The sequence below is a fragment of the Scylla paramamosain genome, chromosome 13 (assembly GCF_035594125.1).
Source record: "Scylla paramamosain isolate STU-SP2022 chromosome 13, ASM3559412v1, whole genome shotgun sequence".
NCBI classification, from domain to species: Eukaryota; Metazoa; Arthropoda; class Malacostraca; order Decapoda; family Portunidae; genus Scylla; species Scylla paramamosain.
In genome coordinates, this window is record NC_087163.1 from 22807085 (window position 1) to 22822084 (window position 15000).

The 15000-nt window shown below is 40.2% G+C and overlaps 3 protein-coding genes across 6 annotated transcripts in view; 2 read left to right on the forward strand and 1 right to left on the reverse strand.

The window, feature by feature from the left end:
• LOC135106526 (low molecular weight phosphotyrosine protein phosphatase-like) overlaps window positions 1-11945 on the reverse strand; it is a 15099-nt gene extending 3154 nt beyond the window's left edge. Inside the window, exons 1-4 of one of the 4 annotated variants that reach the window (XM_064015653.1) lie at window positions 11784-11945; window positions 10188-10372; window positions 9467-9628; window positions 7468-7987 (exon numbers count right to left, since the gene is read on the reverse strand). In XM_064015653.1, the coding sequence (XP_063871723.1) occupies window positions 7904-7987; window positions 9467-9628; window positions 10188-10372; window positions 11784-11829 (477 nt within the window). In that variant the 5' untranslated portion in view covers window positions 11830-11945 and the 3' untranslated portion in view covers window positions 7468-7903. Of the gene's footprint in view, window positions 1-7467; window positions 7988-9466; window positions 9629-10187; window positions 10373-11699 lie in introns of those variants that run through there. The other 3 variants (XM_064015652.1, XM_064015650.1, XM_064015651.1) reach the window with 3 other exon arrangements.
• Window positions 2187-6699, forward strand: LOC135106525 (thiol S-methyltransferase TMT1A-like). Its single transcript, XM_064015649.1, has 5 exons — window positions 2187-2464; window positions 4282-4442; window positions 4780-4914; window positions 5830-5948; window positions 6159-6699. Exons 1-5 carry the CDS (start codon window positions 2352-2354, stop codon window positions 6417-6419), a joined length of 789 nt encoding a protein of 262 aa, XP_063871719.1. The 5' UTR covers window positions 2187-2351; the 3' UTR covers window positions 6420-6699.
• The window catches only part of LOC135106224 (uncharacterized), a 25795-nt gene continuing 22622 nt past the window's right edge, over window positions 11828-15000 (forward strand). Inside the window, exon 1 of the mRNA XM_064014996.1 lies at window positions 11828-11845. Coding sequence (XP_063871066.1) covers window positions 11828-11845 — 18 coding nt within the window. The remainder of the gene's footprint in view (window positions 11846-15000) is intronic.

The window sequence follows — 15000 nt, forward strand, 5'->3', positions numbered from 1 at the left end:
AGCCCTACGAAACACCGGAAAACAGTTCATTCTCTTTTGGCCAGTAAAGGTAATGTAAGCAATTGATATATAAAATGGAGCTCTCCTTGCACGGATGCCTCTAAAAAATTCAATGAACACTGAAAAACTGCTTAGAGACTAGTGAAGCTGAACATAACTACACATTTTTTTGTTTTTGTTTTGTTTGATACTTTACCAGACAAATTAAAACAGGCTAAAATGATTCCCGCATTTAAGTCAGGCGACAGAGGTGATTTGAACAGTCACCGCCCCATCTCCATACTTCCAGCCTTTAACATATTATTATTATTTTTTATTATTATTCATTATTATTATTATTATTATTATTATTACTATTCCTTTTCGCTTAATTAATCCCCCTGAAAAGCACAATCCTCACGGTTTTAGAGGAAATCTGCAATATTACACTTTGTTGATAATGTATACAGATGTTTGGGGGAAAAATTGCACGCTGTAAAAGTATTTGTAGATTTATCCAAATCTTTCGATACCTTAGATCATAATATTTTACTTCATAAATAAGAACTTTTTAGGACTAAGAGGCAAACCACTAGAATTGTTTCAAAGTTATCTAATCACACACACACACACACACACACACACACACACACACACACACACACTGCATCATCCACGTCTCAGAAACCACAACAAGATAACGCCCCTAAAGGCGCCGCGCACGGACCGGTACAGACTCAGTGCGATTCCCACCATGGTGCGACCCATCAATCAATAGTATTTCCCTCCTAGATTAGACTTACCTTTAGGATTAATGTTAAGTTTTTCCCCACCCCCTATGTACATTTTCAGTTTGTTAACTGCCTAAATAATAAACCGTTTATTATTATTATTATTATTATTATTATTATTATTATTATTATTATTATTATTATTATTATTATTACACACACACACACTCCGCCGAAGCACTTCAGAAAATACACAAGAAAAACAGGTGACAGAGGCGAGGCTTGTATTAAACCAAAGAAGAAAAAAAAAAACGGGGAAACAAACACAGACACTTAGACAGAACTGATAGAATGTAGTGTATCTCTTGCTCTGTACTATGCTATGACAAAACACTCCTATAATATAACAGCGTAATGGGGAACTAAGTAACCTAACCTAATCAAACGTGACTCAACACACCATAGCCTTGTGTTCTCTGCTCGGCTGTCACTCAGTGTTCCTGTGACGTACTCGTATTTTGTCCCAGCAGACGTGAACTATTTACTGGCAACTGGTGAAGGGATCTGGCCGTAATGCTGAGATGGTAAGGTTTGGAGGAGGAGGAGAAGGAGGACGACCTTCAAGTATGACCTTCAAATAAAAACACACGATAAAAACTAATACTCGTACACTTATTCTCTCTCTCTCTCTCTCTCTCTCTCTCTCTCTCTCTCTCTCTCTCTCTCTCTCTCTCTCTCTCTCTCTCTCTCTCTCTCTCTCTCTCTCTCAACATAACGGGGTGTGTGTGTGTGTGTGTGTGTGTTTATGCTGACGTAACTAAACAGGAAAATTCTAATCTCTTCTTATACTCAAGAGTTGTTATTCAAGTTCAAAAGCACTTAACATGCGCTCTCTCTCTCTCTCTCTCTCTCTCTCTCTCTCTCTCTCTCTCTCTCTCTCTCTCTCTCTCTCTCTCTCTCTCTCTCTCTCTTAGTAACTGAGTTGCTCTTTAACCCGTACCTATCCCTATCATACACATCCTCCTCCCCATCCTCTTCCTCCTCCCTCCCTTCCTCCAGATCCTCTACCTCCATACCACCATTATATCGTATAAAGATGAGACCCGATAAAAGTAATCTACAAGCCTATTCTTAGCCAACAACCTTGATAACACTCGACTTCAGAATCACAACCATAAAATGAAGGTACCAGAAGATAAAATTCAGTAAATATCCACATCACGGTGCCTCATTGAATTTTGTAACATCACATAATGAAGTAACCTCGGTGCATGTACCCAATATTCAGTGCACATATCTCATTAAGCGCTGGATTGTGTAGGTTACCGATTGCTATAGGGATAATGTGAGGGTAAGTCCTCCCCTTGCAGTCTGTTCAAGAAGGAGAGGTATGTAGGAACAAATAGGAGTGAGTTGAGTGTCTGGCGTGAGTGGCAACACACGCCGCTGTCGCCAACCCTCCCCCGGCCTCACCTTGAACACAGACACCTCACCTCTCGCAGTTACACTCTACCTACGAAGAGACAGAACACGCCGGTTTTCCACGCAAACTGCCGTGCTGTGCCTAGTTCTCCCCGCGCCCCTCCCCGTGTCACCCGAGCAAGTGTAGTACATCAAAGAGGGAAGGACCGCGCAGCCAGGATGGGAGACGAGACCTCGGGTGAATCTTGGCTCTCGAGCACCGCCTTCAAGTTACTGGTACTCGTATGTGTGTTCCTCATCCTGAAGAAGCTATGGCCGGATTTCAGACGGAGGTTGGTGTGCCTGTGTGTTTGTGTGAGTGTGGCAGGGCGGCGGCTGTGGGGACATGCAGTGCTCTCCCTCTCTCCCTCCAGTATATAAAGGGAGCAAGGTGGGAGGTTCAGCATGAGTGGTGATGGGCGAGGCCAGCGTGACTTATGAAGGGTGTGCTGGCTGGCTGGCAGACTAGCGACACCTGCTGCACCAATGCCTCGCACGGGAAAAAGGGTTTACCTGAGTGTCAGTGTCACGCCACGCGGCACCTGGTGGGCTTTTTCGTGATTTGATTTACCTGCACGTGAATCTATTTTAGTTTACGTGTTTCAAGCACCGGCAGTTCTTAGCAACCAGGGCAGCAAACCAAGATCCGTGTCTATGTACTATTGGAAATTATTACCATTCTAACATGTATGTGTCGATGTTTTCAAAGATCGCTGCAGCATATTAAGAACGGAGTTGGTCATAGCACCTGCCCCGCCCCCACCCCCAACAGGGCGGGGCGTCCTAAAGACGCCCATAACTCCAATAAGCAGTAGATATCTTTGGAAAAAAATACAAAGCATAATGCAATAAAACATTTTAATAAAAAAAAAAAAATAGTCTCTTCGTATCTCTTTTATATCGAGCTTTATCAAGTTTAAACTTATTTTTTGTTGCATCCTGATTACTGACCCTGAGAATTTTGCTTACGTCACTATTATATCCCTACACCACTTACAGGCCTTTATCAGATCCCCGCTTAACTTACGTCTCTCTTAGGAGTGTAAATTCCAAACCTTCAGTCTCCTTTCGTAAGCAATACTCCTCATCCATTGTATCTTTTTATTCATTCTCGTTTCTACTTTTTTTTTTACTTTTTATCCCTCAACCGCGGCGCCGTATGATCTCACTGTTGTACTACTCAGTCAATTCCTTCAATCGCAGTCACAAGTCAACTAACCCCAAGTGAACATGCCTCGCGCTGCGTCATGGTGAGTTGGAGTGTCTCCACCAAGCACGGCTGAGGCACGCACGAGGACAGGCAAGGTAATACCACCACCACCGTCACCGCCGCCCCCGTCACGCCCCAAGCAGCCACGGAAGGAAATGCAACATAACTCGCTACTTGTTATCGTTGTTACTTGTTTATATTCATGTTTCCCGCGCGTCATGTTACACCCAGGCGGACTGGCGCACGTTCTGGCCGCCATGCGACTCCTCTCAGATTTGATTTTACTTATCTTACTTCTATCTACACTTTTTTTCATTAGATTTTACTTCCTTTTACTTCTACCTTCGCTTCACCTACTTATGTTTTACTTAATTCTCCTTCTACCTACACTTCACTTCATTAGATATTAGTTTATTATATACGTAATGGAAATAAAGTTATGTCTAAATATCACCAATTTGCAACTGAGTCTCGTATTCCTAAACGCCTTAGACTCTCATCAGAACTATTTACACCGGAGATAAACATAATTAGTTACGTTCTCATGTGTCTTTTCTCCCCTTAGTGATGCAGAATATTTACTGAACTATCATCACAACAATGAAAATAATTTTAAGAATCCCCATATCTTCCACTAAAGAGTTAAAAATAGTTCACGTAAAATTCCAAAATGTTTAAGAATTCAGTCCACTTATCCTCTCTCCTCTCCTTACCTCACTCCTTCGCCTTCCCTTCCTTTCTGTGTCCTACCTCCTCTCTTTTTTTCCTTCTGTACCAGCAATCCATTTTTATATGACCCTTTGCCCTCCTTTCCTATTCCATATACAAAGCATTTCTCCCATTCTTCTAGCACAGGTAACAACCAGTAACAGGTAACTACAGGTAACTCCCTATCTGCAGGTATTTTGCAGCCTTCATGGATTACTTCTCTCGCGGTTCCAATGCTAAGGTGGAGGAGATGAAGAAGGATGTTTTCAGCACACTCAGCTCCTGCACCTCTCATGACCCTGAGCTCAGGAAAAAGAAGGCACTCAAGATACTGGAGATTGGAGTGGGCACTGGTATGGCATGGGTGGCAAGCAACCGAGTGAGCACAAGAACACCCACACCCACCCACACACACACACACACACTTCATGCTGGCAAAAAGAATCATTTTACCATCTGACTGACTGATAATTGGTAATAAAAGTCATGGTTATAATTAATAATAATGATAATAATAGTAACAATAATAATAATAAGTACTAGAAGTATTCATTTTAATAATCCATGCTTAACACAACAGCAACATCTACTACTACTACTATTACTTTTTTCCCCCTTGAGTGGTCTCCCCAACACCCAAAGAAAGAAGAAAAAAATCACACACTAAACATAACAGCAACTCTTTCCCAGGTGTGAATTTTGCCTACTACCCCGACGGAACGCGGCTGGTGGTAGTGGACCCCAACCCACACTTCAGGTCCTACTACAATGAAAACCGCAAGAAGTTCCCTAACATTCACTCAGAGGAGATCATCGTGACCACTGGTGAGAAGCAGCAGTGAGCCGGGGGCGGATCTGGATGTACAATTACGTTTCACTTATTTAAGCACCACTGTATTTCTTTTCTTCTTTTTTTTTTTTTTTTATGTAAGACAGGTTCCAGCCTAGGCCAACAAAAATTTATGCTTCACATATTTAGGGACCTGTGTATTTGTCTTTACCTTTCCTTTTTTATATAAAACAGGTTCCAACTTAGAGCAAAAAAAGATATATAAAAAAAAAGGTCAAGTGAAGCTGCATGTACCAATACACTGCAGTTAGAAAACAGTTAGCCAAAATTTGAGAGCTGACTTGAAACTTCCCTTTTAAAAGAGTTCATGTCAAAGGTAGGGGCAAATACAGAAGCAGGTAAGGAGTTCCAGAGTTTAGTAGTAAAAGGAATGAAGGATTGAGAACACTGGTTTACTCTTGCACTAAGGAGGTGGACAGAATAGGGTGAAGGAAAGTAGCACGTTGTATATTACTATAAGATCATGACTCAACTCCAGCACAAGACAAAGCAAATTGTGACCCACTGATTATCAAAACAGTAAAGCTATTTCCTGGAGGCGGATCACTTTTGCAATCAATATAGTTAATACAATGTCACTAATCCAAGACCAAGGCAATATGATCAAAATGTCATCAATACAAAACCAAGACTATAATAATATCAGCTTAGGATTGTAGTCACCAATTAGAGGACCACTATAAATTTGCTGCCAAATAAGCACCTGCACACTTGGCATCAGCTCCAGTTTCCCTAAGAGTCAAATTACAGTAGATTAAACCCATATACACTCCTTCCAAGGGCTGCAGGTAACACATCACAGAAACAAGATCCAAACAGACAAAACCTGGTGCCATAAAGTGTACAGCTCTCTTGATCTGCACTTTCATATTTTCCTTAATCTTTTTCAGGGGAGGAGATGGACATGGTGCAGTCCAACAGTGTGGATGTGGTGGTGAGCACATTGGTGTTCTGCTCCGTCGAGAACCAGAAGAAAATCCTGGAGCAGATCCTTCGTGTGTTGGCTCCAGTGAGTATTTTATTCCTACACTGTTTTTTATGAGCATACAATACACTGGCTTCGCCAAACATCTGCTGACATCTCGGTTTATTTTGGAAGCAATATCTTGATCCAAAATTTTGTGGTTTTCATGAAACTGCAATGCACCACAATTATCAGTTATGTTATAAGCCTTCCTCCTCTCACCTAGAACCTGACACCCTTCACTCTCTCCTCCAGGGTGGAAAGTTTTACTTCTACGAGCACATCAGTGAGTTTGACACTGAGAGGCATGGCACCAGGAGGAGGATACAGGAATTCCTCACAGCTACAGGCATCTGGCCATTCATCTTTGATAACTGCATGCTGAACCGAGACATGCTGGCAGACATCCAGCAGGCAGGATTCTCCAAAGTCCAGGCACAGCGGTTCTACAGTCCTATTGACCACTTTGTGTTCCAGCTGGTGAAGCCCAGCCTGAAGGGTGTGGCTGAAAAGTGAGAGGCTTCAACAGATTCATTATTGGCCACCATCCTTCATACTGCACATGTAATCTTTCCACTCTGGCTCTTTGATTGATGAGACCACTACCAGCAGAAAGTGTCTTATACTTATGCAAAACAGCTGCAGCTCAGTCATGTCTAAAGAGAAATTCCACATAATTCTTTGGGAAACTTCCATAAATATTTGTACCACTATACTTTGCAAATAGTGCACTTAGTGATTTCACATTTTGTGATTGACAAATACTGTACTGAATCAAATTAAAGCAAATTTTGTATGCATATGTATTATTTCAGAGGCAATGTTACTTTGGATGCAATGGCACTAAATTATCCTGTATACATGTAACACTGCCATTAAGTTACACCACCTCTATTCTCCAAATCATCCACATATGTCCTTAACCTCCTTACTCAAATGAGTCTTTCTCTCTCACTTCTAAACTTTACTTCACTCCTCTAAGAATTCTCTCCAAGGAGATGATCCTGACAGGGTCCTGATGGGGTAGTAGCCAATAGTTTCAGAAGATAGCTAAGAAATATACTGGGAAAACTGCAATCACAGCAAGCCTGGATATCAAGGAATTATGCCTTAAGTTATATACCCAATCAACAAGAGCATGTGTTTTTCTTCAGTACACTATCAGCTCATCAGTCATTATACTACTCATCTTTTTAGTATTCTGGATGCAAGTGCACCATCTTACACATTATTCATTTAAATACTTGAAGCATTCTAAAATATCTGATGCTTCACTCACAATATTAATTCTATACTTAATATTTTAAATAATTTTTACACTAATCAAATTCTGATACACTGAATATCGTTCCCTCACTTCACTCTCCATGACAGCAAGAGATGCAACATTAAGGTGAGAGGTCAGGAGTCAGAAATTGAAGGCAAGGATAAAATGCATGATACAAAAAAGCCTTTGCCTCCAGCTTGTTTAGAACACCTGCATCAGTGGAGCCTCCTCAGCTCCTCCATGTCAGGGAAACTCTTTACATTCTTCACACTCTCACAGAGTAATGAAGACCAAGCATTACTCTTCTCATATTTATTTTCCTTCATCTTTACATATGAATCTAAAAGATAAAATGAATTGTGAAAAATCTTAAATGAAAAAAAGAAAATTATAATGATCAAGTAAAAGTTCACTCAAAAAATATCACAATACAAATTACTTCATAATAAACATATACACAATTTTTTTTTTAAATGGAATGGAAACATGAAAGCTTTTGAGGAACAATATTTGGTGCATAGTTTTCTCTATATGCACCCAACACCAAGCTTTCTTTTCTTATGCCAACACTATGCACTAACTTTCAACTTTAAGGATAAAATTTCTGACATATCTAGTTCTTCATAGTTAAAATTATCCACAGTAAGCATCATAGCACCTTAGATTAACAGACAAGACAGGAAGCTGAATGGTACCACAACCCTGAACATCACCCACAGCAGCCTTGTTCTTCTCACTTCGCCAGGGAATCAAGGAACCCTTTGCTGCACCTCAGACACTGCTCATAACACTTCTCAAACCCAGCATCATCGTCATCCTGCCATAAACAAGACATTAGTTTCTGCTTTGTTTACTATAATTTGGGAAGGCAAAATGTGGACTGACTGACTGCCTGCATGAAAATATTTTCTTACACTATGGGAACAATGGTTTACCTTCAATTTATCTCATCTTATGAACACTTAAAACTGCAACCAAAACCTGTTATGTTAAATACCAATGGGAAGACCATGGATGGCAAAAGATAAGATTCTGAAAAAGGATCAAGAAAGCAAAGGACTCCACAAACTGGCTTCCCATGAGATCCCAGAGAACAGCAATGGAAGCACAGGACTTCACAGACAAGCTGCCCATAATGAGGTCCTGACAAAGACCCAAGAAAGCAAAGAACATCCTAGACATGATTAACATGTGCCTGTGAAGAAGGCCCAACAACACAAAGAACAATATGCAAGCAGAACCTGAAAATTTGCTGAAGTTTGATCAAAAGAACTGTAAAAAAAAATAAATAAACAAATAAAATGTAAAATGAGAAACCAGATAACAAAATGGGAGAAGTTACGAAGAAAAGGCTCAACACTGATAAAGCTGTATAAGGAAGGGTCATAGAGGATTTCTGCAGTGTCTGACATCTCATCTTTTGAAAGCTTAGTGCCTTCTGACTTGCTGTAAAAGATGAGATAAGCTGTCCCTCAAGCAGAATGGTTGTTTATAGCACTTAAGTATAGAGCACAAATTACAAAGTTTTCTGAGTCGCTTCATGCCTGAAACATAAATTTTCCAGCATGCAAATTAAGCTTTACATTACCAACTGTGCAATGCCAAACCCCATCTTCTGCACAAATTTTTTTTATGAGCATCTCCCAAATCTATGGGTGTAGTTTACATTTATCCCCATACCCTTACTTAGTCATTTATGTATTTTCATGTATTTGTAAAAGTACTGGTCACAGAATGCATATTATGAAATAAAACCCTAACTGTCAAGGAGTGGGAGACATGGAGTGGCAGCAGTGGTGTTTCAGCATCATTACTCATTTGCCTTGTCACTGCTCACTTCACTGTTATTTTCTGACAAATATTCCTCATCCCAGTCACTTATGGTGCTATATGACAGTTTCATCATCATCTGATACTTGGAACTCAATTCCAAGAATCACTTCACACTTGGACTCACTCAAACAGCAGCAAGGACAACATGCTACAACACATATCAGTCACACACTGCATGGCACCACCACCCACACCCTGTACCATCCCCATCATCCTTGAAATACAACTTGTGATAAGGTGCCAATCTGTCAATTTGTCATTACAAATCATAAATATCATGTAATCCAATAGAATGAAGCTGTATGTATTATAAGATGGACACGATTTATAGGGAGTAATTCAATGGTCCCTCTGTTAATATTACTTGAATTACAATACAATAATAGTTAGTAATTAAGTCAACATTACTTAGGTAAGTTAGGTAAAGAATAAAACTTAAACAGATGCTGTATAAGATACTTACATAATATGGATCTCGAATAAGAAGTTCCTTCTGTGGGTCATAGGAGCCAAAAAGTTCTATGCTGGCAGTGTAGGTCTTGGGAGCCATGTCCTTGATGTCTGATATGTTCTCATGGTCCATCCCAAAAATGTAGTCATAGTGGTTGAAGTCTGTCTTTTTCAACTGTAATGATACAATGTGCATGGAGCAATAGCAAAACTAAAGCCCAACTGCACAGGTCCCTTCCCTTGGGTTCCCTTGGGTTCCTAAAACTTACTTCCTCAAGATAATTTCAAAGAGAACAAGACTCAGTTGAGACAACACCAACTCAGTTCACAAAGGCTACAGATAAAATATGAAACATCTGCACACTAATCCTATAACCTGATAATTCATATACAGATATATAATGAGACCCTAAAGACACTGAATCCACAACATTTTCAAAATTAAATGATCACACTTACAAATCCTACTTAGACCCTTATTCAGAATCTCTTTGCTCTCCCACCACAACTATTTTCAGAGGCCACAGAGATGATTAGCCAGATTCCCAAGACCACTTCTCCTTTTCATAATGTAGAAACTTTATCTGTCAATAGAACTGTTAAAACACCCTTAAAAAACCTGCAAAGTTTCAAGTAGAATCTTTTGAAAGTAATGGAGGTGCAGTGCAGAAGTTTCAAAATATGGTTCTTAGAAACAAAACAACAGAAAAACAGACAGAAGCATGATGGTTTACCTGTCGGGCCTTGTGACTCATGTGGACATTGTGTTTCTTCATGGTGCTGACAGCACGACGGTCCGGCCCCCGACCAACATGCCAGGAGCCAATGGCCCCTGAGTCCACCTCCCACCCTGCCAGACCCTGCTCCTCCAAGATGTGGTTGAACACAGCCTCAGCAATTGGTGAGCGGCAGATATTGCCTGTTGAAAAAAAGTAAAACTGTAATTCTTTTTTTAGATGAAATTTCTTTTAGTTTCCATTTTTTGTAATAAGATTTTGACAATTAAAGAACACACTTTCACTCTGATAATGAAAAAGCTCTTCACACATCCCCTGTGGCCTAATGATTTACAATTTTACAATCTAGACTCAATAAAAGATAAATATAATCAAACATTAACTTTTTTTGCCCAATGTGAATCCCATCAAACTCTGATGGGTTGTAATAAATCAATTTCTTGTGATGCTTCAAACTCAGTCACAACCCAAACTTTTCAAGAGCTAACTCTAACCAGACATTACAACCTCCCAACCATAACCACAGGGCTTCATCCCTAATGGATCACACTAACAAAGCAGATGAAACCAAGACAAAATGACAGGACTATGTCTGATATGTAAAGTTTAACCTATCCTAACCTAACTTTGCCTGCCCAAAACCCTGAGAAAGTAGCCATATAAACTGGCAAAGATAATGGGGTCTGAAGTGTACTACAGCCAGGCCACTCCAACACAAACACTCGCAACAGAACTGTTTAACATTAACTCTTATATGATATCTGCACTACCACCTGTAAATGTAACAACCACTGGACACATTATTTTTGTTCAAAATAAATTTCATGAAGATGATACTTTAAGAAAAGTTTCTGGTCAAAAGCATTACATCTATAATTAAATTTCCAGTTTATTTATTCCTTGTTTTGATCCATACTGATACTTATTGAAACAAGTTGAAATGGCAGTTGCTTACCTGGTTCTTAACTGGTTGGGTTCCCAAGAGGGAAATTCCAGTGCCTAATCAGACCCTTGGTAACTAACTAGGAAACACGCTACCACAAGAAACAAAACCACAACAGGCCAAGAAAAATTTTAAAAATCTCAGTGAAGTACTTGGGTCACATATAACAGTGGTGTGTATCTTTACCGACGCAAATTGTTCGTTCCTGAGATATTATCTTTAATCAAATTTACCGTTAAGTCAGATTTAGTTAAGTTTACTTTTTTTTTATGAATTTCTTATTATTTATGTGAGTGGGGGTATATAAAAAAAATAATAATTGCGACTGAAACTGTTACTAGATTCATTCAAAGCACATCAAAATCTACCAGAAAAATATACTTTCGTCCGAGAGGTGCACTTATATAAATTTACTATAAATAAACCTTATGCCAAAAAGCAAAAAAAAAGTCTATCAAATAAACCTATCCCCACATGACACCTGGTACTTGCAAACTTTTATCCAGATTCGTCTACTACGGCAAGGTGGAGCAGTCAGACAGGCGTGCTAGCACGTACTTGCTCACCTTGCTGGGTCACGTCGACTCCACCTGTCTTCCCTCCACACATACTGACCAAATGAAGCCAAATCTTCACAGTACAATACTCACCGAGGCAAATAAACAAGACTTTCTTTCCTTGTGCGGAGTTAGCCATGCTTGCCACTACTCAGGTAAAGGAAATCAGGGGCATAAAAGTGTAATGCAGCTGCTCTGTTTGTGTGTTTGTGTGTGCCCTGCCGACGTCATAAAACTGTTGTGTGGAGTAGATGCGTCGTCTGCGCATGCGCGGCCTAGGAGTTGACGCTACGGCAGTCTGTTTGCTAGGATTGTAACAAGTTTTATGTATACGGGCCCTGAATGCCAAGGAGTCTATTGTTTTTTTTTTTTTTGTTTTTTTTTTTGTAGACTCCTTGATCACTCCCTTGTTAGTACCTTGTTAGGAACAAGGGACAAACTCACAAAAACTCTGTGAGTTTCTGTGAGTTTGTCCCTTATCTCTGACAGATAAGAGGGGAGGGAGGTGACAAGGAGAGAGGTTTGAGACAAGACGAAAGAAGGACGAGGAAAGGAAAAAAAAATGGAAGATGGGACAGGCGGAAGATAGGTGAGCAGCGGCTCGCACATTTGGTGTGTGCGAGTTTTAGTTTGTTATTCTGATGATTTTTTTTTTTTTTTCTTATTTTTTTTTTTTATTTATTATTAAAATTCCAGTGCTCGCAGGAGTGACAGGTTCGTTTTGCCAGTTTTGGTTTTAGTTATTGCGATTAAATATTTATTAAGATTTTAGTGCGTTATTGCAGTTGTACGTTTTAACGACCGTGCGTCGCCGCGTACCCTACTTTAGATAGATAAATAGATAGATAGATTGAATGATTGATTGATTGATGCATACATTCATACATACATACATAAATAAAAAGATAGATAGATAGATAGATCAGTATGTGCGTGTATGTGTGAAGAGAGAGAGAGAGAGAGAGAGAGAGAGAGAGAGAGAGAGAGAGAGATCTGACCGCTTCGATTCCAGCAGCGATTACAGGCAGCGCAGAGGTTAGTGATAAATAAATAATACATTATGGGTTTCGGGTAAATAATTAAGAATTTCTAACCAATATTTCTAGCATTAAACTATTAAAAGGATTACATTATTAGTAAATACGAAGATCTTATTTAAAACATGTAGAATGACCACCTAGACGAGGCTTCGAGCTAAACTCTGAGACGCACAGTGACTACAGATGACAGATGACTACAGTGTGCCATGAGACTCCGTGGAGGGAAATACGCTGTATATCCGAAGGGACAAGGAGACGTTCACTGTTTATTGTGATAAGTACTATATGGCTCTGGCCAGTAGTCTGTCATGGGGGAAAATGAAATATGAACAGCGTTACGATTTGTGACAATCCACAAACAAAAGTGTGAACGAATACTTGGTTATTTTTTTTAATTCATTGCCTCGCCTTCAATCAGACTTAGCGAAAGACGGGTACTAGGACTGTTAGCGGCAGGAAGATCATTTTGACTTCATGTGACGAGGTTCAGGCTCCGTATGACAGGTCGAACAGCTAGCGAGCACGTAAGGTGAACCCGTGTCGTATCGGAACCTCAGCTGCCCCACCGCCTCAAACACACTATCTGAACACAGCCATCCTCCTGACACTTATTTTTAAGGGCACTTTTTTTTTTTTTTTTTGCGGTTCTAGTGATGAATTAACAAGATTTCTACATTATGAACTCGCTCACACGTCTTAGCGTGTCGGGGTCTCGGTAGTCTCTATGTCCCTCAGTGCCACAAAGTGCCTCATACTCTGCCTCCCATGTCATCACCTCTGCCATACCTAACTACACCTATTCTAGCTTGCAAGATATAACTACTAGTCATACTGATTACTAATACTGTTCATGGTAATTGCTACTTAGACTATTCACACCAGATAATTCTTTGAGCCCTTCTCTTCCAGAGCAGTTACGGTACCACACTCACACCATACATAACACACGAGACAGCCACGCTCTCCCACATTACTCTCACCACTGCATACTTGCATTAGATTTCCTAGGTAAAAGAGAAAAGGAACTGACACACACACACACACACACACACACACACACACGGTTTTGTTTTATCACTCAGGCTTTTACCAGAATTTATTTTTTTCAATAGCTTTGGTACATCCTTGCCTTATTCCCTTCTTTGTAATTCTTGACAGATAACAAAGAAGCGCCGTAGGATATTCTAAATCTGACATCAGCTGATACAGGCAAGTTGGGGCCGTTGTGAGTAGTTTCTTGTACACAAGGCCGGCCAGCGGGCAAGGCGCGCGGGACACAGCTGTTTCCACTGACGGTCTGACAAGTTAACCAGTTAGTGTCTCGCGTCTATGGGTGGTGTTAGTACGCGTCTGTTTCAACTCCCAGCCTGACAGACTTTGTGTGTTTTTTTTTTTTTTGTGTGTGTGTAACCACGCCTACACAGTGGCTGCCAAGGCTTACCCATGAGTTAAACCTTCTTTAGTTGGTAATGAGGAAGGCGTGGGCTCTAGCAGTGGACACCCGAAGGCAGCAGTGGGTGAAAACAAGCAAAGTAAAGAAAAATTTGGCCGTGAGAAGGTGCTAGACAGCCAGCAATAGTGACGAGGAGGCAGGAAGGTAGATCAACACCACCACCACCATCACCACCACAGGGAAGGTAAGGTCAGGAAGTGTTAGAATAAATTTAGGTAACTTAACGTAACTTTTTAATGAATAACTGAACAATCCACGGTTTTAACTCATTTTAACGCATCTCACCTAACCTCCAGCACAATATATCCCTGTGTCAGCCTCGTCTCGTTGCTAAAAACCGTAAAATTTAACTTAATGAAAATATAAACAATCTGGATCGTCTCTATTTATTAGCCATTATCTATCTTATCTGTGAGTGTTTTAAACCAATACTGTCGCAAAGCGGAGCCATATGACCAAGCTTTAATATCCGCTCGTTAGATATACCGGCCATTACTTAGTTTAAGTTTGGCGAGGGTTTAAATGAGTGAGAAGGGTTGGTCGTCCCCTCCACTGGGCCCCCACCGCCATCTTGGATAAGGCTCCCCAGCCCCCTCCGGTTCCAATATTACTATTTTTTTATTTCCTAAGTACTTTATTTCGGCTTGTAGCTAAGATTTTATGGTTTGTAAAAATATTTCGTTGTTCTTTTAAGTTATTTGAGCGCGTGTGTTGCGTGAAAAGTGGTGATTTTGGCGTTGTTTTTGTGCAAATAAGAGGGCTGTTTCCGGCGTATTTTTTTACGGTCCCAAAACTAAATTTTTTATTTCAGCCTTTA